Source organism: Poecile atricapillus, chromosome 8, assembly GCF_030490865.1.
Source record: "Poecile atricapillus isolate bPoeAtr1 chromosome 8, bPoeAtr1.hap1, whole genome shotgun sequence".
Taxonomy (NCBI): domain Eukaryota; kingdom Metazoa; phylum Chordata; class Aves; order Passeriformes; family Paridae; genus Poecile; species Poecile atricapillus.
The window spans coordinates 12,710,511-12,735,366 of NC_081256.1; the positions used below are offsets into that span (position 1 = coordinate 12,710,511).

General features: G+C 37.7%; 2 protein-coding genes across 4 annotated transcripts in view; both read left to right on the forward strand.

The window, feature by feature from the left end:
- The window catches only part of PLS1 (plastin 1), a 41,139-nt gene extending 37,100 nt beyond the window's left edge, over positions 1-4,039 (forward strand). For all 3 annotated transcript variants that reach the window (XM_058844458.1, XM_058844459.1, XM_058844457.1), the window contains exons 14-16: positions 86-209; positions 2,256-2,380; positions 2,844-4,039. In XM_058844458.1, coding sequence (XP_058700441.1) covers positions 86-209; positions 2,256-2,380; positions 2,844-2,979 — 385 coding nt within the window. In that variant the 3' untranslated portion in view covers positions 2,980-4,039. The remainder of the gene's footprint in view (positions 1-85; positions 210-2,255; positions 2,381-2,843) is intronic.
- An 851-nt stretch (positions 4,040-4,890) lies between these two features.
- Positions 4,891-22,476, forward strand: TRPC1 (transient receptor potential cation channel subfamily C member 1). Its single transcript, XM_058844320.1, has 13 exons — positions 4,891-5,202; positions 6,428-6,582; positions 7,798-7,899; positions 8,720-8,922; positions 10,025-10,156; positions 11,327-11,522; positions 12,536-12,872; positions 13,658-13,797; positions 15,757-15,900; positions 18,464-18,639; positions 18,791-18,992; positions 19,526-19,720; positions 20,549-22,476. The coding sequence occupies exons 1-13, from the start codon at positions 5,067-5,069 to the stop codon at positions 20,774-20,776; spliced, it is 2,346 nt and encodes a 781-aa protein (XP_058700303.1). The 5' UTR covers positions 4,891-5,066; the 3' UTR covers positions 20,777-22,476.
- The last annotated feature ends 2,380 nt before the right edge of the window (positions 22,477-24,856 follow it).

Consider the following 24,856-nt stretch of genomic DNA (forward strand, 5'->3'; position numbering starts at 1 on the left):
TTTTACCTTTGCTTAACTTTTCTTTGTAAGAAAAGTTGAGTTCTACCATTTATTTTAACTTGGGCTCGTGTTCTCTTTATTGAAGGTATACTTTGAATGTACTATCTGACCTTGGAGAGGGTGAAAAAGTAAATGATGAAATTATTATTAAGTGGGTGAATCAGACACTTGCAAAAGCAAATAAGAAAATTTCCATTAAAAGCTTCAAGGTAATCAATTTTATTTACTTTTCTTTCCGCATTTAATAAGACCTGGGATTTTTAACCTGATCTGTTAACAATTTGGTTTTAACAGCGGCTCTCCCATCAGCTAGTAAAATTGTTTATGGAAATATTTCTGACAGTCTTTGAGTCTACAAAAGTATTTTACAAATCTATTGACAGATAAAAGAAATTATAGTAGCTGCAATAAGATACAAAACAAAAAGCTCAACAACAAAGAGAAGAAAAATAAATTTAAGCTTTAAAAGGGGCTTCTGTCTGAAGTTACAAGTGTTTGGGCCTGGCATGTTGTATATTTTAGATATAGGCACTCTCATGCTTGTACGAGTAACAAAAACTGTTTTGGAAGGGGCAGATGACCCCTTCTCCCAGGAGCTGCTAGAAAGGATCTCCCGTGTGAGCGAGCCGGGAGAGGGAGCCCGCGGTAACCAGCGACACCTTGTGTCATCCTGGCCACTGCTGGGGTGCCGGGAGAAAACGGGACCTCTTCCCATTCAGCAAATAAGAGTGCATAGATAAAGGAAGCTTTCCTTCCACATTATTTAAGTGTTTAAAACGAAAGCACACATATATATGTGTCAGCTGTGTTATTCTTTGTGAATCTCTTGCTCTTGAAACGGCTGATTAATAATTGCACACAAATGTAATGTTCTTGCAGCCTGTCAGGTTCATTTTATAACCTGAAGCATTTATGTCTGTGGTTCAAACCAGGAGAACATAGCAAGTTTAAAATATTTTAAAGTTCACTATGTTATGAACTTTAATTAAGTGAGCATTATTAATAAAAAAATTAAGTAAAAATATTTCATTTTCACTTTAGAAGGTAACTTGGGTCTCTATTATCTTATGAGATGTTGCTGCTCCTCTTATTTCAACATAAATTGTTATAATGGTGGTATTAAAGTTGAAAGTATGACAAGAATCTGTCCCAATCTTGCCTTTGGTATGGCTGTGTTTTTGGGCGGATATTGGTTGTGTTTTTAAGGTCATTCAAATGGTGTTTTTAAGATAATTCAACTGATGGTTGACCAATAAAGGTAAGGAGGTACTGATGGAAAATGACACTATTCAGCATTCTTTTTTTTACTACTAATTTTTTACAACATTCACATAAATATTGCCTTTCATTATTTGGATTTTGGGACTACTGTGGCAAGCAGACCATAGAGAATGCAGAACTGCCTTATATTTCACTGTGGACTCTGAAAGCCAAGTTCTATTGTATTGCCATTAGTTCAAACAGTAAAAATGATAAAGGCATGTCTTATGGTCTTGGGGATATACTCCATGCATTTAATGTCTTGAAGCAGAATGATATTAGTATTTTTTAATGTATAATTAGTATGATAGCTCTGCAGGACTTCCCTGAATTGGTAGTCATAGTTCTGACCTGGGGCCAAAGGCAGCTGTGCCCCGTGGCTCGTGCTCAGCCACTGCAGGGCCTGCACCAGCCTCACTGGCACCAACTGTGCTTGCTTTGGCAGCAGCAGTGCCTTCTCTGCCCAGACAGTTGGGATGAAATGATTGCAGCAACAGGACTTGCTCTTTTAAGAATCCCTGTGTATTAAATACGAAACACAGACTGCTCACACTAGCTCAGAATAACATCTGAGTTGAAAAATTATAAAAAGAGTGAGCCATAAACTACTGGAAAAAATAGTTCCATGGCAAGAAAAAGAGGAAAATATACATGTAGGGGCCTATAAGGATCTTTTTGTTGTATTGAAAGTCTGGTCCTTGAAATTCTATAAAAGTTCCCTTCCTTCCTTAAGGCTTAAGAAGGGAAGTTGGATGAAATAAATGTAAACCATTTGTGCAATAACGATAGCAGCACCGTGAACATTATAATACTGATTGCAGAAAAGAACATTAGAATTCATAAAGGGTGAGGAAAACCTTCACACTATGAAGTAAGAAGACAGGCTTCTGTCTTTCAGTATGCATGCAGGATGTGCTGTAGGGTTTTTTGCATTTTGAAGATGGAGTAATCAAAGCAGATTCCTTAAACTAATCTTGTGTGTCTTTTTCTTTTAGGACAAATCAATTAGCACTAGCTTACCTGTCCTAGATTTAATAGATGCCATTGCACCAAAAGCAGTTCGTCCAGAAATGGTTAAGAGAGAAGACCTTTCTTACCAAGACAAATTGAATAATGCCAAGTAAGTTTTAAATGAATGCTTCATGCTTTCCTAAAATGCAGGAAATGCATGAATTCACAATGTAATGCTTGATTTACTGATTTGTTAAGAGAAGGATAACACTAATATTAATTGATTAATAGAATATAAATTCTAATATTTATTTTTCTCGTGTATCTAAAATTAACTCAAATTCACAGCTGATATGACCTACCACCACTGCACTGTAATTGGTTTCTTAATAGTCTGCCATACCTCATATTGTTTTTGACCGAAAGAAATGCTTTGATAACAAGTAGCAAAACATCTGCCAGTACAATTGCCAGTACATGCTTTCTTTCCAATAATGTCCATTTTCTAGTAGAGCCTAAGCACTGTTAAACAGGCATATCATGCTATTGAAATCTGGTTTTGTTGTTGTGGATTTTGACCTATTAGTAGATGCCAGAAAAATAACAGTATTTGTTTTCTCTTGTTTTCCAAGGTATGCCATTTCAGTTGCTCGAAAAATTGGTGCTCGTATTTATGCCCTCCCAGATGATCTGGTTGAAGTGAAGCCAAAAATGGTGATGACAGTGTTTGCATGTTTGATGGGCAGAGGACTGAACAGAATAAAGTAATGCAGACATGTAATATAACTTTCTGCCATGTTAAGCACAATGAATGCCTCGCAGTTTACAGAGTTCTGAAACTTAGTATGAGAAAAATTGTATGCACAAATATACTCATCAATTATCTTTTAATAATGTGTTTATATTAGTTTATTTTCTTCAGTTTCATAACACATGAATTATTTATGAATAATACCATTTTCAGAATATGTTCATTAACAAATTAACATCATAGATTTGTATTGCATACCCATATGAATCAAGTTTCATTTGCATTAGTTTCCATAGCACTGTAAGAACCTGCATTGTTTTACATATGTTGTTTCAGGACCAATTATGAAACACTGTTTGATTTTTGTTGGTGTTACTTACATGTAGTCATACAAGTCTCAAGGTGCATTCCAATCCTGTTGGATTGGACTCCAAACTGCACAGAAATTATCATCCTTGCCTTACTCTTGGAGAGCTTAACTCTTGTTGAAGCCAATGAGAGTCTTGTCATTGACTTCAGAGCAAGTAAAGGCCTGTGATAATGTCTGGTAACTAATGAATACCGATTAAACTGATGAAACTTTTTTGTGGGAATTATCTTTATGTATGTAGTAGTAGTTTTGTTCTGTTACTTAGCAGAAACTTTTACAAACCGCATTGTATGAAAAAAACAGCAATAGAAAGCAGAGATGTCCTGTCATTACTAAGTCTGCGTATGTGCTAAGTCTTGCGGTTGGACTAAACAACTGTTGGTTGAGTTTTTTTAACCTTTTCATAAAATATTGTATTAAGAGAACAATAAAGAGCTGGCTAGTCCACTATGTGATTTCTCATTACTGTAATGCATTTCCTTATATATCATTCCTTTGATTTTTTAAAGTGTGCATCATGTGTGCAGAGGTTTTGTATAGAAAGACCAGTGCATTGTCATTGAAATCTGTAATTTTTTCTTAGTAATTTTAAAATAACTATTTGTACTCCTTTTTTCATCAGCTGTAAATTTTCACTTGGCATGCTGAAGCTGGACATTTAATAAAGTTGTTACCAAAAGCCAAACAATAAGACAGCTAAATCAAAATTAAAGAGATTAATTTTTTAAGTATGAAGTTTCTACTTTGTCTCAGGTCCTGAGGCCAGTCCTAAGTGTGGCAGAACCCGAGAATCCTGATAAGTGAGCACTTGAACTAAGTTTTTACTTCTTCACTACCATGCACGCGATATAGCAACAGTAAGGGATGCATCCATCTACTTTCCATTATATAATGGGATAATGGGGACTGGAGGGAATTAAGTGCTTGGATTCTAATCAGTTTGCCTCTGCCTATTTAGTGGTTTGTGTTGTTGGGACAAGACTTGATTTCTATTCCCAGTCCAAGATGATGACAGGGCTTTGTACAGAATTTGAGTTCTGGAGACAAGTCAGTCCAAGTCATCATTCAGGAGAAGATAAATGGAGGCTTACTTAGTCTCTATACTGTAAGAATAAATGATCTCTTATTAAATTATGTAATCCTGAAATACTGTATTTACCTGCCAGACACTTGGTACTTTATTCCATAGAGGCCAGTCTTTCCTATTTTATAAACGATTGCTTTAAGTGCCCGCAATTACTTCAAAGTTGCTCTGTGGGAATTGAGTTTTCACAGGCCACCCTCAGATGCTGTGGTGAGCAGGGCCGCAGTTACTACAGCAGCAGGGAGCGAATAGATTTAAGTGCAACCGCAGCCCTGCGGCAGCCGCCGCAGCGTGCGCGCTCCAGGTCCCAAGGCGCCCTCGCTCGCAGGTGCCCCACGGCCCCGGCCCGGCCCTGGGGAGCGGCACGGCCGCGCTCGGAGCAGCGCCGGCGCCTTCGGCCCGTACCCCAGCGCTCCACCCGCCCGCCTGCGCTGCCCCGGCGGCGGGGCCGGAGCCTGCGCACTGCGGCGGGGAGCGGCCTCCCGGCCCGGCCCGGCCCTGCCCTGCCCTGCCGGCCCCGCCCGGCCCTGCCCTGCCCGCCTGCCAGGCGTGAGCTGGCCGGGGCCGCTGCCCCGCTCGCCGGCGGTGCCGAGGGGCAGCGGGGACGCCGCGACACCGCCGCGGCCGGTCCGCATGGGCCTGGCGGAGCCATGGCCGCCCTGTACCAGAGCGCGGACCCGTCCGCCTCGGCCTCGCCCAACAAGCTGCTGGCGCTGAAGGATGTGCGGCAGGTGAAGGAGGAGACCACGCTGGACGAGAAGCTTTTCCTGCTGGCCTGCGACAAAGGTACCGGCCCCGCCGTCCGGCCCGGCCCCCCTCGAGTTCTCGGCCGCTCGCTCCTAGGGCCCGGGCCGGGTGTCAGCCCTGCGCTGCCCTCTCCTCGCCCGGGCTGCGGGTCCCGCCGTGCGCTGCCATGGGGCACCGCGGGGTCCGGGCCCGCCGCCTCCCGCCGGCCCCTGAGCGGGAAGGGAGGCGCGGGGCCGGCTTCCCCCGCCATCCTGAGGGCGTTCGGTTTGTGTCGGAGCTATCTGGGAGGTGTTCGCTGTTAAAAGTCTCTGAGTAGAGAGCTGCTGTAAAATTTGGGCTTATCTAGACATCCCTAGGATAAGCGAGACCAGTATCCTGTGATTTGCACCATTGGTGACGGATGGGAAGAAATTTGTCTTTTTGAAATATGCTACTTAATTTAAGCCTATATTTAAGTACCTTTGAATCGAAACGTGGCCTTAAATCAAACTGATCTTAAAAGGTCTGAAGCGTTGGACTCCGAGGTATGCTTTTAATGATGTGCTGCACGGCTCTGCGTGCTTGGGGCATAAACAGGGCTGCAGGAGCTGGGGTGTTTGCACGCAGAGCTGCGTGCTGGCCCCGAGCTTAGCTGAGCTCACAACCACAGGGTATTTCTGCAGTGGCATTCGCCAGCGAGCTTAGCAGTTTTGCTCTGGGACTCTCGGTGGTGGGATGCCTTGCATTTGCCCCTGCAGACTGTCCTGAACATCAGAGGAAGTCATGGCTTTCTCTCTTTAACTATAAACAGAGGTTCAGAGAGCTAAAAGGCTGCATAACAAAAAAAGTAACAAAACCCAGTTATTTGTATAACAGCTGGTTCAGTACTCTTGGTATGTATTTTACTGTATTCTGCTTATATTTCTCTAAGTGTTCTACGTTGAGATCTGTCTTGGTCACGGTCTTCTGTGTTGCAAAGTAATTTGTTACCCTAGAGACAGTTTTGAAAAGCACCTGTCATTTTGTGTGTGTTTGTTTTTAGGACTGGAACTAATGGGGTGGATTGAAGTATATGTCTAGTGCTTTCCTGAAGAGAGATCTGAAATATCTTTTGTTTTCTCTCTGATGAGAGAATGCTTATCTACCTTGACTTCTTGTCTGATACACTCAGTTATTGTTGTCAGCTATGGAATAGTGTCTTGTTTGATGGTAGCTAATACTTAAAATTATCACATGTTTTTATTGCTTTGTAATATGAAGTGATACCCCTACCTTACTTCTGCAGGTGACTATTACATGGTTAAGAAACTCTTAGAGGAAAACAGCTCAGGTGAAATGAACATAAATTGTGTGGATGTGCTTGGGCGAAATGCTGTTACCATAACCATTGAAAATGAAAACTTGGACATACTACAGCTGCTTTTAGATTATGGCTGCCAGGTATCCAGCACACATTATTATAAATGTTCAATGTAGTCATGTGTCATCTTTGTTAATCTTTCAGAATTTGGACATAAATGCAGTATGCCTTTTAGGCATTTCAATTATTTTTCCAGTAAATTAGAAAAAGTAATTAGGAAAGTGGTTTCTTCTCACAAGTTGACTTTTCTAGTGGAATTTTGGCATGGCAAAGGTATAAGTAACATTTTCTACAATATTAACAAGTTTGAGTTTTATTTTAAATGTTACTCCTGCTGCTGATATAATGCATACATTATCTTCAAGAAAAAAAAGTACACGGTGTGAGTGCCTCATTAAAATGTATAAAACGCAAAAATCCCTTCGGCTGTAGAGTGTATTAACTTTTTAAATGGTAACACAGAAAAATTATTCTATTATTTGATATTAAGTTAAGGCAAACATTTCTTCGACAAGTTTCTAGTGAAACTAATCTGTGCTTGATGGTAGGGCAGTTTCCTACCAGCAATACTTCTTTAAATGTATGCAACATCTCTGCTACTGGTGGGAGAGTTGATGGATTAAATATGTAAGAAGGGAAAAGTAGCATGTTTTGTTACATTGTTTGATATTGGGCATGAATAAATCCACAAGCTTTTCCCTGCCTGAATTAGTGGCAGTAATAAAAGCTGTGTCTTTTTCTTCTATTTTTTTAAGTAAAAATCTAAATTTTTGGAAATGAATCAAGAATAATAATATCATCTATAGGGAAAATGAAAGCTGCTTATCTCAGCATTATAGGAGGTGCAGAAGTGGTTGGTTACCAGCCAAGAAGGAAAAAGCTTATTTTCCTAGCTGTACTCCAGAATTAGAAATGTAGGGCTGAAGTATCCCATATGCTTGAGCTGTGTTACACTGATATTTGCTTTTAATCTGTCTAATAACCGGGTAAACTGAGTCCTTAAACTTGATTTTTGTAAGTCTTGTGCATCATCTTTGCTGGAAACTAATTTATTCATTGATTCCTTTGCCGTTGGTGCAGTAATGCAAATTGTCACTAATGCTATATGAACTCCTGCAATGGCAACCTGAATTTGTATCCTGATCATATGCCTGATGACAACACAGAGCATCATTTTAGTACTTTAATATTAAGTTTAAAGAATATATTAAAAAAATGCAGTTTGGCTTGAGTTTGTCTCTTTGTGCTGTTTGAGTTATTGCTGTTTTCACATATGATATGTTTTCTTTACCTAGTCCTCGGATGCACTTTTGGTGGCTATTGACTCAGAAGTGGTGGGAGCTGTTGATATTCTACTTAATCACCGACCAAAACGATCCTCCAGACCAACCATTGTGGTTAAGTGTTGTTACTCCTTGATTTTTGGCTGGGGCTGTGAAGGCTATTGCTTTTTTTGGGTATCTGTAGTATTTAAAACAATGTTCTTAAATTCTGTACCTGTAAGGTGATAGAATCTGGACACCAGGGATTATTTTTGTAACTTCTTTTGTCTTGAAAGATTAAATACGTTCTTTTGCTTTATCACCTAAGGAATCCATGGGCATTATACCTGCCAAACACAGGCCTAGTTCAGAAAAGAAAAATCCTAGTGGTTATAAATCATTTCTCATAGTCTGTTTGCATGGTAGTAAGCAGCCTTGACTTATAATGTGTTTATTCATGTATTGAAGCTTCATAGATTTTCAAAACAAATCTATAAAGATTGGACCTTCACCTTGAAATAAAGCAAATGAAGCTTACCTTGTCAATGCTTTAATACCAAAGAACTTCTAAAAGCACAAAGTGGAGGTGGAGGCAGGGAAGGAATAAAGTGTTGAGAAAATGTGGCATGTTCAGGATATTTTTTCTGCACTTCAATAGTAAATACAATAATTTTTTCACAAACTAGAGCAAAATAACAATTTCTAATGTTGTGTATTGGAAAAACAGGCAGTATTTCTATGTAAATTAACCAGAAAAGTATCTGGGGCTGTTATTCTTTTTTAGTATTTATCTGACAGGTGTTTGAATGTTGTTACATATTTTTCTTTCTGTTCGTGTTATGAAACATTGGAAAGTATTTTGAAGGAGAAATTCTTGGTTGAACAGTCAAAAACCCCTTTACATGTAGTAGAACTGTAGATAATAAATTTACATAATTCGTACATTCTATTCCAGAAATTAATGGAGCGCATTCAGAACCCAGAGTACTCAACAACCATGGATGTGGCACCAGTAATTTTAGCTGCTCATCGTAACAACTATGAAATTCTCACCATGCTGTTGAAGCAAGACATATCATTACCCAAACCTCATGCTGTAGGCTGTGAGTGCACACTGTGCACTGCCAAGAACAAAAAAGACAGTCTGCGGCATTCCAGGTAAGACTTAGAGGTCATAAGCCATAATAAAAAGATTCTTAATTCTCTGGTATTGCCTGGGTCAGATTTAGTATGTTTCCTTTTTGTTTTTAGGGTGAAGTTTATGAGTGGATTCCTTTAATATATTGTAGCTGTTATTGTGAGAGATGGTAGTTCTTGGGGATGGGTTGTGCCTGAAAAGGCTGGTGGGAGGCAGTGGCTTTTTTCCATTTTGGTTTTATACCTTTAGTCACTGTGCATAGCCACTGTAGTCTACCAGGCTTGTCTCAAACATTCTGGCTACCTTTGGCTTGGGGCCATAGGGACTAAGCAAATACAGTTTTTCTCAAGTTAGTTAATACTTACGGGTTTGTGAGCCAGAATGAGGAAGTGGATAATTCTCAATCCTGTTTCTAAAAGTGTTTATGTGGCATGCATTGATGAATGCAAACGAAATACAATTTTTTCTTTTTTTCTTTTTTTCTTCTTCAGTATTTTTGAAAATAGAAAGCTTTTTAATTAAGATTCAAATGAGGAAAGGGATGTAGCAATCTGGTAAATATTTTATGTGGTTAACTTGAGAATGTATTTGAGGGTTGAATAAAATTTAATATGAGAGAATTTGGATGAAAAATCACAGAGTTCAAAGATCATACATGTACTGCAATTACAATGCACAATAATTATTGCATAGTTACTTCAGTCTGTATCCAGAATACTAAAAAATAAGAGAAGTAAGAGGATTTGAGTTTTTGGTATTGAGCTACCACAGGCCACATTCTGGTATCCGTCCTATTCCCTGTATCATTAACTTCAGTATGAGAAAAGATGTCAGGGAATCCAAAGCAGACAAACAATAGAAATATTTGAGACAGCAGCTCTTAATTTAATCTAGAACTTTTGCTGATGTACTTATAGCAGTGGAAATAGTGAGGAAAAGAAGAGGGAACTGTTTGGCCAATTTTGGGTACTTAGGGGCTCTAAATATGCTATGTATCTTCCATGATACTGCAGTTAATGCTTGTAGTGCCTGATTTTAATCAAATTGTTTTGTCTTTCTGCTGGCCATCTTAGGTAAACTTTTTGGAACAGGTTCATTTTGTTTGCTGTTCTTTTGTCACAGGTTTCGTCTTGACATTTATCGGTGTTTGGCCAGTCCTGCCTTAATAATGTTGACAGAGGAGGATCCAATTCTAAGAGCTTTTGAACTTAGTGCAGACTTGAAAGAATTAAGCCTTGTTGAGGTTGAGTTCAGGTAGGAATTGAAAATACAAATCAGTTTTAATATTTTTATGAAATTACGGGTGTAGAAATATGTATGCATTAGAAAAAGTTTATTCTTAATTTTTTGTGAGTGGAGTGTTTAAACTGATAATTAGACAAAATAAGTTACATAATATAATTCATGCCTCATTAGTAGTCATTTTGACAGTTTAATTACTTTAAATCTTTTTAGGTATAGACATTTCAGTATGTCTGGTTGCACCAACAGTTCAAATTTCAGCACTACTCTGCAAAAATAAACAGAAATTATGCTAAATGCTAATTTACTTGGAAATCACGGACCTATTAACCATATCAATATCCCATTAGTACTCTGCACTTCTTTTCTGTCAGGGTAGAAATATGCAATACCTTGTTTATACTGACCTGACTCATGCTGGGAGTTGTTTCATGCTGAAAATGTTCTATATGATGAACAAATGCTCTGTGTAATTTCATGTTTAAACAATGCAGACTTTTACCATTTTGTAACTTACCAGCTCAAAAGCTTTCCAAGAATGTGAAAGTTAGAATTTATATAAGCTGAAATTCTACTTTCCTGAACAACATGGCAATTTTCTGCATTTTAGCTGCCTTTCTTAATAAGAGTTCAATTTTTGCAGTTTTGTGATACAACTTGGCATTAAAATGAGCTGTGTGCAAGGTGAGACAAGGAAATCATGTGGTTTCTTTTCGTGTGTTTAATACATTAATACATAATATTTAGTGAATAGACTTTAGTTTTCAGATGACAGGAATAAAGCAAAACCCCAGACAATTTCCTATCCGATTGGAAAGTCCAGGTGATTATTTACCAGTGCCATATTTTGTGACAGCTACATTGTCTCATGTCCTGGAAATAACCCTAAGCTTTAACTCTGTGTATGGAACTCATGACATAAGAATTTGTATACTGTAAGTCTGTTTGCCAGATTTTCTTTAGTGATCTGCAAGCTAAACAGAAATGGAATTGTCATGTTACATGGTGAAAACTACTCAGAGCTGTCTTAGAAATGCTTGGACATTGACACAGGACTTCTGGGGTGGTTTCTTTTAATTTATCCTAACATAACATACAATCCCAGGCAAAAATGGCTAGTTCATGATTGAATGGAAAATACAGGACCAGTGTAATAGTACCTACTGCTTTTGTGTGTTTCAGAAATGATTATGAGGAGCTCGCTCAACAGTGCAAAACCTTTGCTAAAGATTTACTTGCACAAGCACGGAATTCCCGGGAGCTGGAAGTCATTCTGAATCACACCTCCAGTGATGAACATGTAGACAAGCGAGGATTGTTGGAAGAGAGGATGAACTTAAGCCGCTTAAAACTTGCAATCAAGTATAATCAAAAAGAGGTTTGTCTTTGCAGTAACTTGATACACTCTCCCTATCATATTTTGCTAGTAATTAATTACTTCATTGTTCTGCCTCTGGAAAGAAGTGTCTCTATTGCCACTGCCTCTCCACAGAAGTGGAAATCAATTTGCAGGAGTTACAGAAGAGATGGTGGTAAACAGGTATCAGTATGTGAACAGGCGTGCTGCAAGATACTGAGTGATTCTTCAGTGCTTACTGTGGAGATGAATGTAGTATTTTTTGTATTGGAGTATAGGCTACTGCTTTTTTATGAACAGCTCTGGTAGTGGTAATTATTTATTCAGTTTCTCATTAAATCCTTGCCTAGAGAGGCATGGATCCTTAGGTGCCAAACACGATTTATCATCTTCTCACTGGTCATTAACTGTTCAGCTTTGTCTCAGGCCTTGCCTGTGCTGTTCAGTAATTAGATTGGACCTGTGCTGCTATAACTCAATAGCCCCTCTGTTCCAGAATAGCAGCACTTTCTATGCCATCAATATGCAACTTTCTCCATGCAGTAGATTATTGTCATTTTTGTCCCTTCATAAGTTATAACTCTAGTTTTCTGTGCTGGAAGTCAAATGGGTATTTGTGGGATTCTAGTATAAGGACCAAGGACAGAGTGAAAGTTTCCTTTTCGTGCAAAATCCATTTTTAGTTAGCATTTGGAAAAGGAATTATGTAATTCTGTCTGTTCTACATGTCTAGGCTTAAACTGTTTGGGAAACTGTTGAAATATATAGCATTTAAAAGTCCTAAACTGTAGTTCTGGAATGCCTCACAGCCAGCATTACACATTTCTGGCCTGTATTCATCAAGCACATTGAAGTATTTCAGTGTTCCTCTGGGTTTGAGCATAGCTTGCTTTTACTACAGGGCTTGGAAAATAACAACTTTTTTTGTGTGGTATACATATAGTTAGAAAATTAATTTTAATGCAACTTATTAATGTGTGTTATGAAACCTGAGAGTGATTCCTTGTTTGTTTCTCCCCCTCCTTCCCCCCCAGTTTGTTGCCCAGTCCAACTGCCAGCAGTTTCTCAACACGGTGTGGTTCGGGCAGATGGCTGGCTATCGGCGCAAGCACACTTGCAAGAAGATCCTGACTGTTCTGATGGTTGGCATTTTCTGGCCAGTTCTGTCCCTGTGTTACTTGTTAGCTCCTAAATCTCGAGTAGGTCGAATAATTCACACTCCTTTTATGAAGTTTATTATTCACGGAGCTTCATATTTCACATTTCTGTTATTACTTAATTTGTACTCCCTTGTCTACAATGAGAATAAGAAGAATACGATGGGACCAGCCCTTGAGAGAATAGACTATCTTCTGATAATATGGCTTATTGGTAGGTATGATTTGAGTGGATGACAGTTGCTGAATATGTATAAAAAATTGCCATTAATAACTCAGTCTTTAGTGACCAGTTCTGTAATGCTTGATTGGAAGAGTAGTTAATTACAACATCTGGACTTGCTGCACAGCTGGTATGTGGTTTCAAGATAAAAGTGTATGTTATGTTTATGTATGCATGCTCCATCTTAGTCTAAGAGAAGAGGGCATTTACCTCATGCTTGTTTCAAAACACAGAAGCAAATATTATTTTCCCATGTTATGGTTTTCTATTTCTCTGTGTCATTGTCACCGATTATTATAATTGTACCAGAGAGGCTGCATGTCACTTCTGGTTGAAGCAGCAGAGGGAGCACAGGTATCATTTTTGTTGAGTCCTCAAGAACTTTTGGTCGAAAGTTTGTTAACTTTTACCTTGTTTTTGGTTGTCTGGCATGCAATTGTTTTTACATTAAAATTTATCTTTCTTAATGTAAGATAATTAGATATGTATAATTAGTTTCACTGGACTTATAAAAACCAGTGATAGTAAAAACAACCCAGATTTTATCTAAGTAATTTTGTGTTGTTCTAGATAAACTTTCAAAATCATGAATATAAATGTCTTCCATGGGAAAATAAAGCAACAGAACTCTAGTTCTTGTGTGTGTAAATATCATCTCCATTTCAATTTACTGATTCTGTAACCAATTCAGTGTAAAATACATAGTGATCAAATGTAAAGTAATACCTGTTCAGTACAATGGCTTCACTTTCCTGGGTTTTATTATTTTCCTGCAGGAATGGTGTGGTCAGATGTTAAGAGGCTCTGGTATGATGGTTTAGAAGATTTTTTAGAAGAATCCCGCAATCAGCTTAGTTTTGTCATGAATTCCCTGTATTTGGCAACTTTTGCCCTCAAAGTTGTTGCCCATAACAAGGTGAGCACCAATCTTAATAGATCCAAAAGCTCCTCTGGGGCTGACTGAGCAAGTATGATTTTAGTACATGGCTGGAAAATACCTGAAGATGTAGGGTGTTGTGGTTAAGTGGACATTAGTAGTAGCCTATGATGGGGTGCAGTGTAGGCTTTGGGCTTCAATGCTCTGTGGGTATGGGCCAGGGAGGTGTCAAGACCTCGGGTCTTATTGCACCTTGGTCTTCAAAGCATAGTTGATCAGGCAAATGGGAGTTAGAAAACCTGGAAACCCCAAACAGAGCTACTGTCTTCCTTGTAAAAACTAACTGGACTTCCAAATGGCTTGATTTTTGTTTAGGGAAATGCACCTCATCAGACTGGGCATTTGTGCTTCACCGATTCCATTCAGTACTACACAGAAAGCTAATAGTATTCTCTGTGTTTGGCTTGCCTAGTGCATTTTTGTTACAGAAAGTTTTATTTAGCTTTTGATTACATATACTCGAATGTCATAACTGGTGTATTTTTAATTGGTTTTTGCTTGGTGGGGTTTTTTTGGTTGGGGTTTTCTTTGGTAGTAAGGATAAAAGCCCTGAGACCATAGAGGAGCTTTGTCTTGTCTCTTTGAAAAGCCATCTGGATTTGATTGAAAATATGAGTTTTGAAAATTATCATTGCCATCCTGTAGCATGTGTTGTTAACCACACAGCACATGGCAAACTGCCAGACCAATTGAATGTGAACATTACAGCAAAATCAAAGCCAGTGCAGTAGCAGCATTATTGTATCTTGAAAACTGCAAGTTGACAGCTGTCTGGCAGTTGGGAGTGAAATAAACTGGTTCAGTTCTTCTCAACTTGGTGTTTGGCTCATTTCCCTATCCTAGCATTGATTCAGAGGCTAGTAATCATTTGGAAAGGAAGGCTCTATTTCTTGGAAAAAAAATAGAGGGAGAATGCCACATTGGGCTGCTTTCCCAGCCATTTGCTTTGCAACCATCATGTCTCTAGTAGTAGTTCCTTTGCTGAGATAAGACCCATTGTTGCCTATTTAAATTGTAACCTCTTTGAAGATGCAGGACTCCTGTCCTATACAATAGGCATATAATGGGGGTTGGCCCCTTTTATGTGGCCAAATTTATTTTTAGAGTTTATAAATCATATAGAAAACCAAATAAAAATGTTCAGTTTGTATCTTAGGTCCATTATAGGCCCAGAAACTGTAAGAGGTAAGAGTCTGTGCAGCAGAAGGATTTGTACACATGCAAATGCAGTATGCAACATAATACTTACGCCTATTTCTTGCCATCTTTGTGCAGCAGACTTTTTGTTCCTTGGTTTTTGAGTGTCCATTTTGAGACAGCAGAAGCTGGTATATAAATGCTGAATTTTTCAGGCAAACCAAAAGTTAGGAATCTGTGGATATTCCCTGAGAAAGTTGAATAGTACTTAGTGCTTAATGGATAATACATCAAGCAGCAGTTTAACTGTGACTCCCATTCTCTGTAGCCATTCATAAAATCCATTGAAGAAACCCCAAGTTTTAAGTCTTTCCAAAACTGGTTCAAATCAGCTGTCACCACATTACAATTGCATATGTACATTGGTTTACTTTGTAGCATCTCAGTGTTATTTTTGACTGAGGCCTATTGTACAAGGCAGTGCACATCTTTATAAAGTGCCCAAGTCCCTGTTTCAATAGACTTTGCAAAACAGAGTAGAAGTGAAAGCGGGACAGGGGAATAAATGGTTTGAACGAGTGAGTGGCAGAGTTAGGTGTTGAATTTAAATTGACTGATTTCTGTCTCCCTCTGGAATGGCTTTTAAAATGCCTTTGTCTGAAAGAAGAATGACACCTATGAGTGATACATGTTAATTTCTTTTATGCTCTTGCCTGTTTTGAAAGTAGAAGGAGAGGTGTATGGGTACATTTCTGTATTTATAATGTTAGCGATCTCAACTTGTCCTTTTTTATGTTGTAGTTTCATGATTATGCTGAAAGGAAGGACTGGGATGCATTCCATCCTACCCTAGTGGCAGAAGGTCTTTTTGCCTTTGCCAATGTTCTTAGTTACCTGCGTCTCTTCTTCATGTATACAACCAGCTCCATTCTGGGACCACTCCAGGTGAATATCATTACTTTTTGAAAAAATACTAAACCAAACTTGCTATCAAGAGTTTTATTGAAAATAGGAAAAAAATGTTGAAATTAAGAAACTGAAAAGTAGAAAGAAATGATACTGCATTGAAGTTATTGAAGTTTGATTTTTTTTAATCTCTTGATACTGCATTGAAGTTTGATTTTTTTTAATCTCTTGAGTGAAACATACTGATTCAAAGGGGAAAAGGTAAGAAAAAGAATCAAAGACCTTGTGTAGTTCAGTTAACGTATTTTTCCACGATAGCTGTACCTATCCTGCTTTTTTGTTTTAATCTGTTTTAAGCTTAACATAATGCCTAAGTTTTCATAGTTTGGAAAGTATAGGGATCAGGTTCTTCCTGTAAAGTTTTATGCAAATAATTGCCTTAGCTTCTTATAGATGAGTAAGTGTGTAGCAAGGACGAGTAATCAAAAGGCTTTCTGTTTATGTCTGTGATCTCGTTGAAGCTGCACCTTGAGTTGTGTAAATTGCCTTTGTTTGAAAAATATAAATCTCTCAAGAGTATTGAAATACTCACCTATATATTGGCAGTTATAAGAAAGGAGAACAGGTTTCTTCTTGCTTGGTATTTGTTGGAGCCTTCCAGTAATGATGACAGTAAAACCTCCCACATTTTAATTATCTAATTTTCTGTTATACATTTTAAATGGAAATGTACTTGCACACTTTGAAAAAAACACTGAAGTCTTGACATTGAATTAAGCATTAGGGTTGTACAAATTGATTAAACACTGAAGTCTCTCCACATTTTAAAGAGATTCACTGTTTAATGTGCATATTTATTTATGTACTAGATCTTTCACAAGTTTTTTATTAGGAGACCGTGTTATGAAATTTTCCAAGTAAATAAAAACAGTCAACAGTCACCCCATTCAGAGGCACACAGGAGCTTACGTTCTTACTGCTGGCTAGTAGGGCTGGTGCAACAACTCTTACAGTATTTTCTGAAAGTAGGTCACAAAGTTCAGATGGTGGTAATCAAATATGGCATGGAAACCCAACAGTGGGGGAAGGCAGCTACCGTGTTCTCTTGGCTTTTAGTTATTTTTAAGCTTTCAGTTACTTGACTCATTGGCTAATAAAACCTGTTACGATCCAGATTTGTAAGTTGGCTGTGTGTGGTGGATTTTATTATTAGCAGAAGGTAAAATAGTACTTCCCTAGATGAGATAATTACATTTTAAGTGCTTAGAAATTGTAAATAGAGACAAAGCATGAACCTATGAAGAAAGCAACTGGCATTTGGGATTGGTTATTACACTTATCCAAACAAAATGGTTTTGTGAAGTTTGAACTTTCTGTGCATTCCTGTTTCTTTGTCTCTAGTTTGTCTCTCTCTTGGCTGGAACCATGTATTAAAGGGAAAATGTTTTGTTGTTGGGATTTGGGTTGGGTTTTTTTCGTTGAAGGGTTGGATGTGATGAAACGGTTTGATGGGGAGTACAGTCATCCTCTGACCAAACACGCACAGGATTGGTGCAGCACTCTGCAGCTGCAGAACCTCCATGACCACTGCAAACTGCACAGACTCTGAATGTGCTGTGCTGCAGGAGGTACTTGGTGAGTTTCCAGCAGCAAAGGAGGGAGCAGGAATTCATCTCCCAGTAAAGCTGTACTTGCAAAACCTGGCAACTGTGTTACAGTTCTGGGCTATGATTTGATTCATATAGGACCAGGCTTTCCACACACTGATTTATATAGATTAGATTCACCTAATCCCACATTACATTTATTTGCATACTTTATAATGGTACACTGTTCTGAAGAAGTTTGTAGGAAGGCTAATTAAATTATATAAACAGTTTGTGATTTGTCTGTGTAAAAATTTGTCAAAAGCAAATCAAGATCTTTCCTGTGTTGGAAAAAATCATAAGCATATGATTGTTTTTTTTTAAAGGTGCTGTATTTCTTATGCTGCAAAGTTCTGTATAGGATATTTTGAATTGGAAACTAATAATCTGAATTTACTGTCATACCTTGTATGCTTTATCCTTCAATTTCTGTGTGCCTACACACTTGTTTATTTAAAATCATACATAAAATATACAGTGAACTAATTTTGTGTTCTGCAGATGGGCTTTTGTATGGTACTTTTTTTTTATTAGTGATAAATTATTCCAAATGTTTTGATTAATTCAGTGTTCTAAGTTTTTCTTTTCTATAATGGCATTTATGTTCAAATGCATTTCATTTACTGCTTTTGTCTGCTGACCTGTGAGTTCCTTATTACCACTGGTATTGCAAATAAATAACAAGGTGTACATACTATTTCTTGTGGTTATTGGGATGCTATTAATTTTCCAGGCAATGTTAAAATTACTTACATATTCTTTTTAATATCTAGAATTTTCTCTGAAAAACAGTGCAAGGTTATCTTCTGGCCTTAAGGTCTGTTTAGCATATCAAAATTTAACTTAAATATTTAAAATGTAAATAGATTTTTTTTGTTGATCAAATGCTGAAGAAAACCATACAAATAAAAGTAACTACATGTTTTACTAAAATTAGAAATAAATCTATTTCACAGATTTCAATGGGGCAGATGCTACAAGATTTTGGAAAATTTCTGGGCATGTTTCTTCTTGTCTTGTTCTCATTCACAATTGGATTGACCCAACTTTATGATAAAGGATTTACTGTGAATGAAGAAAAGGACTGTGCGGGCATTTTCTGTGAACAACAGAGCAATGACACGTTCCATTCGTGAGTTTGAGATCTATAAAATATCTGTATTGTTTTAGCCTTTAATCCCTAGTAATTAAACAGAACTGGATTTTTTCACTGATCTTGAATTTACATTTAACACTTCTGGTGTTAGGTTTACCTAACCAGATTTTTTTCTGTGTTTTTGTAGGTTTATTGGTACATGTTTTGCTCTCTTCTGGTACATATTCTCCCTGGCACATGTCGCAATCTTTGTGACACGTTTTAGCTACGGTGAAGAATTACAGTCTTTTGTGGGTGCTGTTATTGTTGGGACCTACAACGTGGTGGTTGTGATAGTATTAACTAAACTCCTTGTGGCAATGCTTCACAAAAGTTTTCAGCTGATAGCAGTAAGTGGTGTCTGATTAATTACCAATTACCTGTATCTTTGGATTTTACACAAGTTTCTTCCTATGATGTATAAAGTCATGATCTATAGGTCTCATGGATGAGCTCTGTCAGTGAGCTCATATTTTTCCTTCAAATAAGTTTTTATTTAATTGGATTAAAAAAAATATAATTATTTTCCATGTTGAATTTGTGCAGGGCTTCGGCCCACTGGGAACTGATGACTTTCTTGATACAATGGCTGTTAAAGTGCTGGTTTTGATATGTGTGGTGCTTTAGCATTTAATCTGGGGTTATACCTTCTGAATTTTATACCAGAGTATATAGGGAATTGAAGAAAGATGTACTTATTGTCAGTATTCAGTATTAGAATATTCAAGCAAACCTATTAAAATATTCTGTAATCTACCTATTAAAATGCTGTATAATCAAAATTAAATAATGGTCAGTGTTTCGTGTATGAGAAATTTAAACTTACAAAATAACCTATTAATATTTCTGCTTCTTTTCTCTGTTAATGTTTCTGATGGTTTAGAATCATGAAGATAAGGAGTGGAAGTTTGCTCGTGCCAAGCTTTGGCTTAGCTACTTCGATGATAAATGCACGCTCCCTCCACCTTTCAACGTTATACCCTCTCCCAAGACTATTTGTTACCTTTTCAACAGTCTCAGTAAATGGATCTGCTCTCATACATCGAGTGGCAAAGTGAAACGTCAGAACAGCCTCAAGGTGAGGAATGATTGGGCAAGCTCTGGGCCCTGCAGCTGGAAAGGTGCTGCTTGCTGAAATGAAAATGCAGATTGCTGCATGCTGCCTGTCAGAAGGTGAATGCTGCTAAGGATAAATAGGAACTACAGAATAATGTGTGTTGTATCCAAGATAAATAAGTGTTACTTATTTCTACTTAAGTAAGGTTTTATTGACTTTCTGGTTAGGGAATTTCAACCCACTTCTCTCCAACCCCCAATTCCCCCAGAAATAGTCTAAAAAAAAAATGCTTTGATTGAATGAAAACACATAGAAACCTCAAGGAAGTATGTGCTAATCTCAAAAACGGTGAGGTTAGAATATTCTTTGGTGAAGGTAATTGGTTTTAAACATATTACAGAAGTGTCAGAATAAATAACCAGAAAAGATCACTGAAGGCTCTCATTGTTAAAGAAGGGATTTTTTTGTTTATTTTATAAACATTTTTTGTACCCCACAATTTTGCATACTAATTTTGCATCTTCTTGCTGACAAAAATAACATAAAATAAACAAATGTAAGCACTTTATGGAATTTGCACTGAGAAGCATTTAGGGTTATGGAACTCTTGATTGATCACAGAACAATTACCAAGCCAGGTAGATAAAAATTTTCAGTTTTACTGGTACAGCAGATTATGATCTAATTTGGATTTTGTGGACAATTTATGTCCAGTGTATATTTGTGTACATCAGGATGTATTTAAAAATAGTTTTGTTATTTTGTTCATGTTTCTTCTCTGTAGAATTATATAAAGGCTTTAGGACTCAAAAATCACTTCCATGGTAAATATGTTATGTTTGTTTAAAGGAATGGAGAAATCTGAAGCAGAAGAGAGATGAGAATTACCAGAAGGTGATGTGTTGCTTAGTCCACCGTTACTTGACTTCCATGAGGCAGAAAATGCAAAGTACGGATCAGGCCACAGTGGAAAACCTCAATGAACTGCGGCAGGACTTGTCAAAATTCCGGAATGAAATGAGAGACCTGCTTGGCTTTCGAACTTCTAAGTATGCTATGTTTTATCCAAGAAACTAAGGCCTAACTTCCAAACAAAAGGTGTGTGCTTTTAGATACCCATAGGTGAAAGTGTTGACCTAATTCTGTTGCCAGATCATATAGACAAGAAGATTATTGCACAAAAGTACATTTGCAAATGCGTTTGCATGAGTTGCAGCTCAGTGCCCAAGTGGTCAAAATGAATGCAAAAACAGATACACTAATTTTGTTAACCTCTTAATCTTGGTATGTATATAAAATTTGTATATAGGAGTTTTTTAAATGTTCCTCAGACTGTCTGTGGCTGTCAGGTGTTAGAGCTTCATAACTAGCACAATGTGTTTCTTTCTTCTATTTTTGCTGTTTGTTCTTTTTTGATACTTGTTTTTCAAGTTGTGGGAGAAGATAGGTTTTTTTAAAATAAAAATCCAGCCTGTTTATTTTTAATAGAGAAGTCAGATAAAGAATAATAGAAAATTTCCAGCACAGTTGGAAATTATTTATGACTGTAGGTTACAGTGCATGTGAAGACTGTATGGCTCTGAAAGAGGCAGTTCTAGTTTTGTATGTTAACACTGACTGTAAGCTAACATTTATAGAATACAGCAAATCAAATCATCAAGACTTTTCACTTTTGTGGGAACATTGACATTTTAACACAAAATAGACCAACCATTTCTTGAATGTTTATGGTTATGTGTAAGACAATCTTACCCTGCTTGGATTTTTCAGCAGTGCCTCAATAGTACATTTTAATATACATGTTAGGATTGGAAACAAAATTTAAAAATTAATCTGTGAACATTTAATTTTTAGTATCTTGGGTTTTTAAAATCTAGACAAATTATTTGAATTATTAAAACCTGAAAAACCTCATGAAAATGAGGTGGAGCACGTGAGTTCTATATGCAGTGCTGAACAATTCCTGTAAACCATTCTACTCTTCTTTCTGTGAGGTCATTGTGTCTTGTCATTGGAGTGATGTACTTTAGAAGGGTCTGCTTGACACAGGTTTTACATATCCTACTTTTAAATTTGGTTTTCTTTTTTCCTGTTTTTTACCAGAACTGTTGCCAAGCTAGACATTTTATTTTTACGTCAGGTATACTGTGTTTTGTGAAAATAGTTTATCTGACTTTGCTTACAATGGACAGTAAGGGCTTTGTGGATTTTCTGTGCTAGAGGGTCCTATATGGCTTTATATGCTTATATATAATTCCAGCTGACAAACTGTAACTCAGAAATGTGAGATTTCTGTATTTTTAATTACAAAGTAAGTATATTTATGACAGCTAAAGGATTGATTGACAGTTTTACTGTTATGATGGTCCTCTTCTGAAATGGTCGCGTGTCCGGAAGGCGCAGGTAGCCATTGTGGTCTTTGACTACAGTTGATTTTGGGAGATTGACAGAGTGGGGGCTTACATGAATGTTTACTTTTTTGAAGGAATTCTTATAAAACTCTTTCTTGTAAAGGTAATATATTTTCCGTACTATGAAATTATGTATTTCTGAACTAGGTTTTAATAGTCTGCTTCCAGAAGTGCTGGAGTATAGAGGGATTATGATACGTGTTGACTTTTCATGGGAATAGAAAGTTAACCTCCTGGTTCAAAGCAAAGAGAATCACTGAGTTCTGTATTTGGACTGAGACCTCATGTTTGAGTAATGCACCAACATAAAAACTATGTGCTGTGTATGTTATGTATATTCAAGAAAGGAAGCAAATAAAAGCTCTTTGAAAAATATGGTTGTATTAATATTTGTCATATTGAAAACACTTTATATCAGTTATCACACAAGTATTTTCTTTGTCATGATGAGCTAATAGGTTTAAGGAAAGTGGCTGGTGTTTCTGCCTTTGTCCTCTGCACCCATCCTGTTCGGTTCATTGAAGTGGCTTCATGCAGTGCCATGAAGTGAGGCTGGTTCCAGACCAGCTGGGGTGATCCTAGATGCACATCAGCTGTTTGGCACTGGGATGGTTAGTTCTGGAAACCTGGGGGTGTTGACAGTATGAATGAAGGAGCTAATGGAGCTATTTCTGAGTGCTTTTCGTACATTGAGCAGAGTCCATCAGAGTAGCTTGGTCTGTGTCTTGAGGCACTGTGTTCTACTGCGGCGTAGATGGCCTTAGGAAGAACTGTTGCACTTCAAGGCTCTCAGGGGTTTTGGATTGGGAGTTACAGAGTTTTTACTTGTCACTGAAATACAAACCTGCAGAATGAGAGAGAAAGAGTTGGTTCTCTGCCATACCTCAATTATATGATGCTATACATCTCTGTTTTATTTGAAAGCTGCTGTGCTCTTCCAATCTACTTGGCTACTAATCAGTACCAAGTGCTCTGTACTCACTTTTGTCTCATCATTTAGATTCTTCTAGTTTGCATGTGTTAAACATGCTATTGCTTTGGCAGTTTAATACTGGCTGTTCCAAGGTCTCCCATATGCACACTCACAGAATAGTTCTAGACAGGCTCAGAAACAAAATTTTACATATCAAAAAAAAAAAAAAAAAGTGGAGGAGCTGGAGTTTACTTGGCCATAGGATTCCGAGTTTCCTGTACTTACACGTGTAAGTACACATGTAATTACGCTTCCATGTAATTCTTCTGCAAGTTGTGAAAGGATTGAGTTTTTGAGATAAGTGGAAAAACTTTTTTCTTCCCTTTCATATTAATATCAGTTTTGTCTTTCCTTGATAAATGAAAAATTGAGATGAAAATGTTTATGCCTGCATTTGGAGCAGGAAGGTCAAAATCACTGATGACTGAAAGTCAGCTTACTTTACACTCTTGCTCAACTATGGTCTTGTTATTTCTGTAGAAATTATTTCAGAAATGATTAGATAATTTTGATTCTGTTTGGCTTCAAGTTGCATTTCAAATGTTTGAAGTTTACAGTCACTAAAAACTGGGTTTAAAAACTTGCAACAGTTATTACCTGTGTTTTATAACCAACTCTTACCTGAGAAAAATGGCACTGCTCCATGTTCCTCTGTTCCCTGTTTCAGGCCTACTGCTGCCTTTGATTTGGGAAAGGAACTGTTGTAAAGGGAGTGTCGAGAAAAGCAGACAGGAGCTCTCCCTACCTTCCATTTGGCAGATGATGAGTAAGCTGCCAGACCTTTCTTGCCTCACTGAAAAAAGCTGCATGACAGATGGGCATGTCATCATTAATAAAAATAGATTGTTGTAGTTCAAGACAGCTCTGAGCATGATTTCCACATTGCTTTTCCCCAGGCTGCTGCCAAGAAATGCAGAGAGCACTGTGCATAAAGTCCCTTAGTCTGCATAGGAACTAATGCTGGAAAATCAAAATTCCAATTTAAAAGTTTTAAAATTACAAAACTACATCTGCTTTGCAAACAAATGTTGCTGTTGGTTCCACAGAGAACGCTGTTTGGTTTGGTCAGTCGGGCAATGCAATCTTTGAAGTGTGGCTGCAGCACTGAGCTGTTGGATGTGAGCTGCCAGCACAGCCTCTTTGTACCTCTGTGCCCCCCTCGGATCCTTTTGTCCCCAGCCCAGCTACCCATGAAGTCTTTGGGAGAGAGGCTGCTGTGCTGCCGAGCTGCACTGTGGCAGTGCCTCTTGGCATCACATGTGAGAATCCATCAAAGAGGAGAATGGCAATCTGCATTCCCCTGCTGGAACAAGCAATGAGTACTTCCAGTAGGGACTGTGTACTTCATTAGTTTCCTGCCTGTAGTCACAGATTATCCCAAGAACTCTGGTCTGGTATTTACATACCAGGAAAAAAACTACTTAAAGGGAACTTAGATTCTATATGCACCTTACCACCACTAAATGAATTCCTACCTTCCTCTAACTTATTACCTTATAGAACTTAATAGTGACATTTACTAAATAGATAGTCATCAGTGGAGAAAAATCTAGTGCTGCTTTACAGCTGTCTAATTCTTTGAAGAGTTCCTGTTCAGATCAATGATTCACTGACTTCCATGTAAGGAAAATCAGACCCTTAATCAGCAAGAAAGTGTAACTCATTTACAATGTGCAAGGCCCAAACCATCAAAAGCTTGTAAATGATCAAAAACCAGTTTCTATATTTAGCTGCCCCACTTTATAAATAATGAATAACTAGTTGGTGTATGAT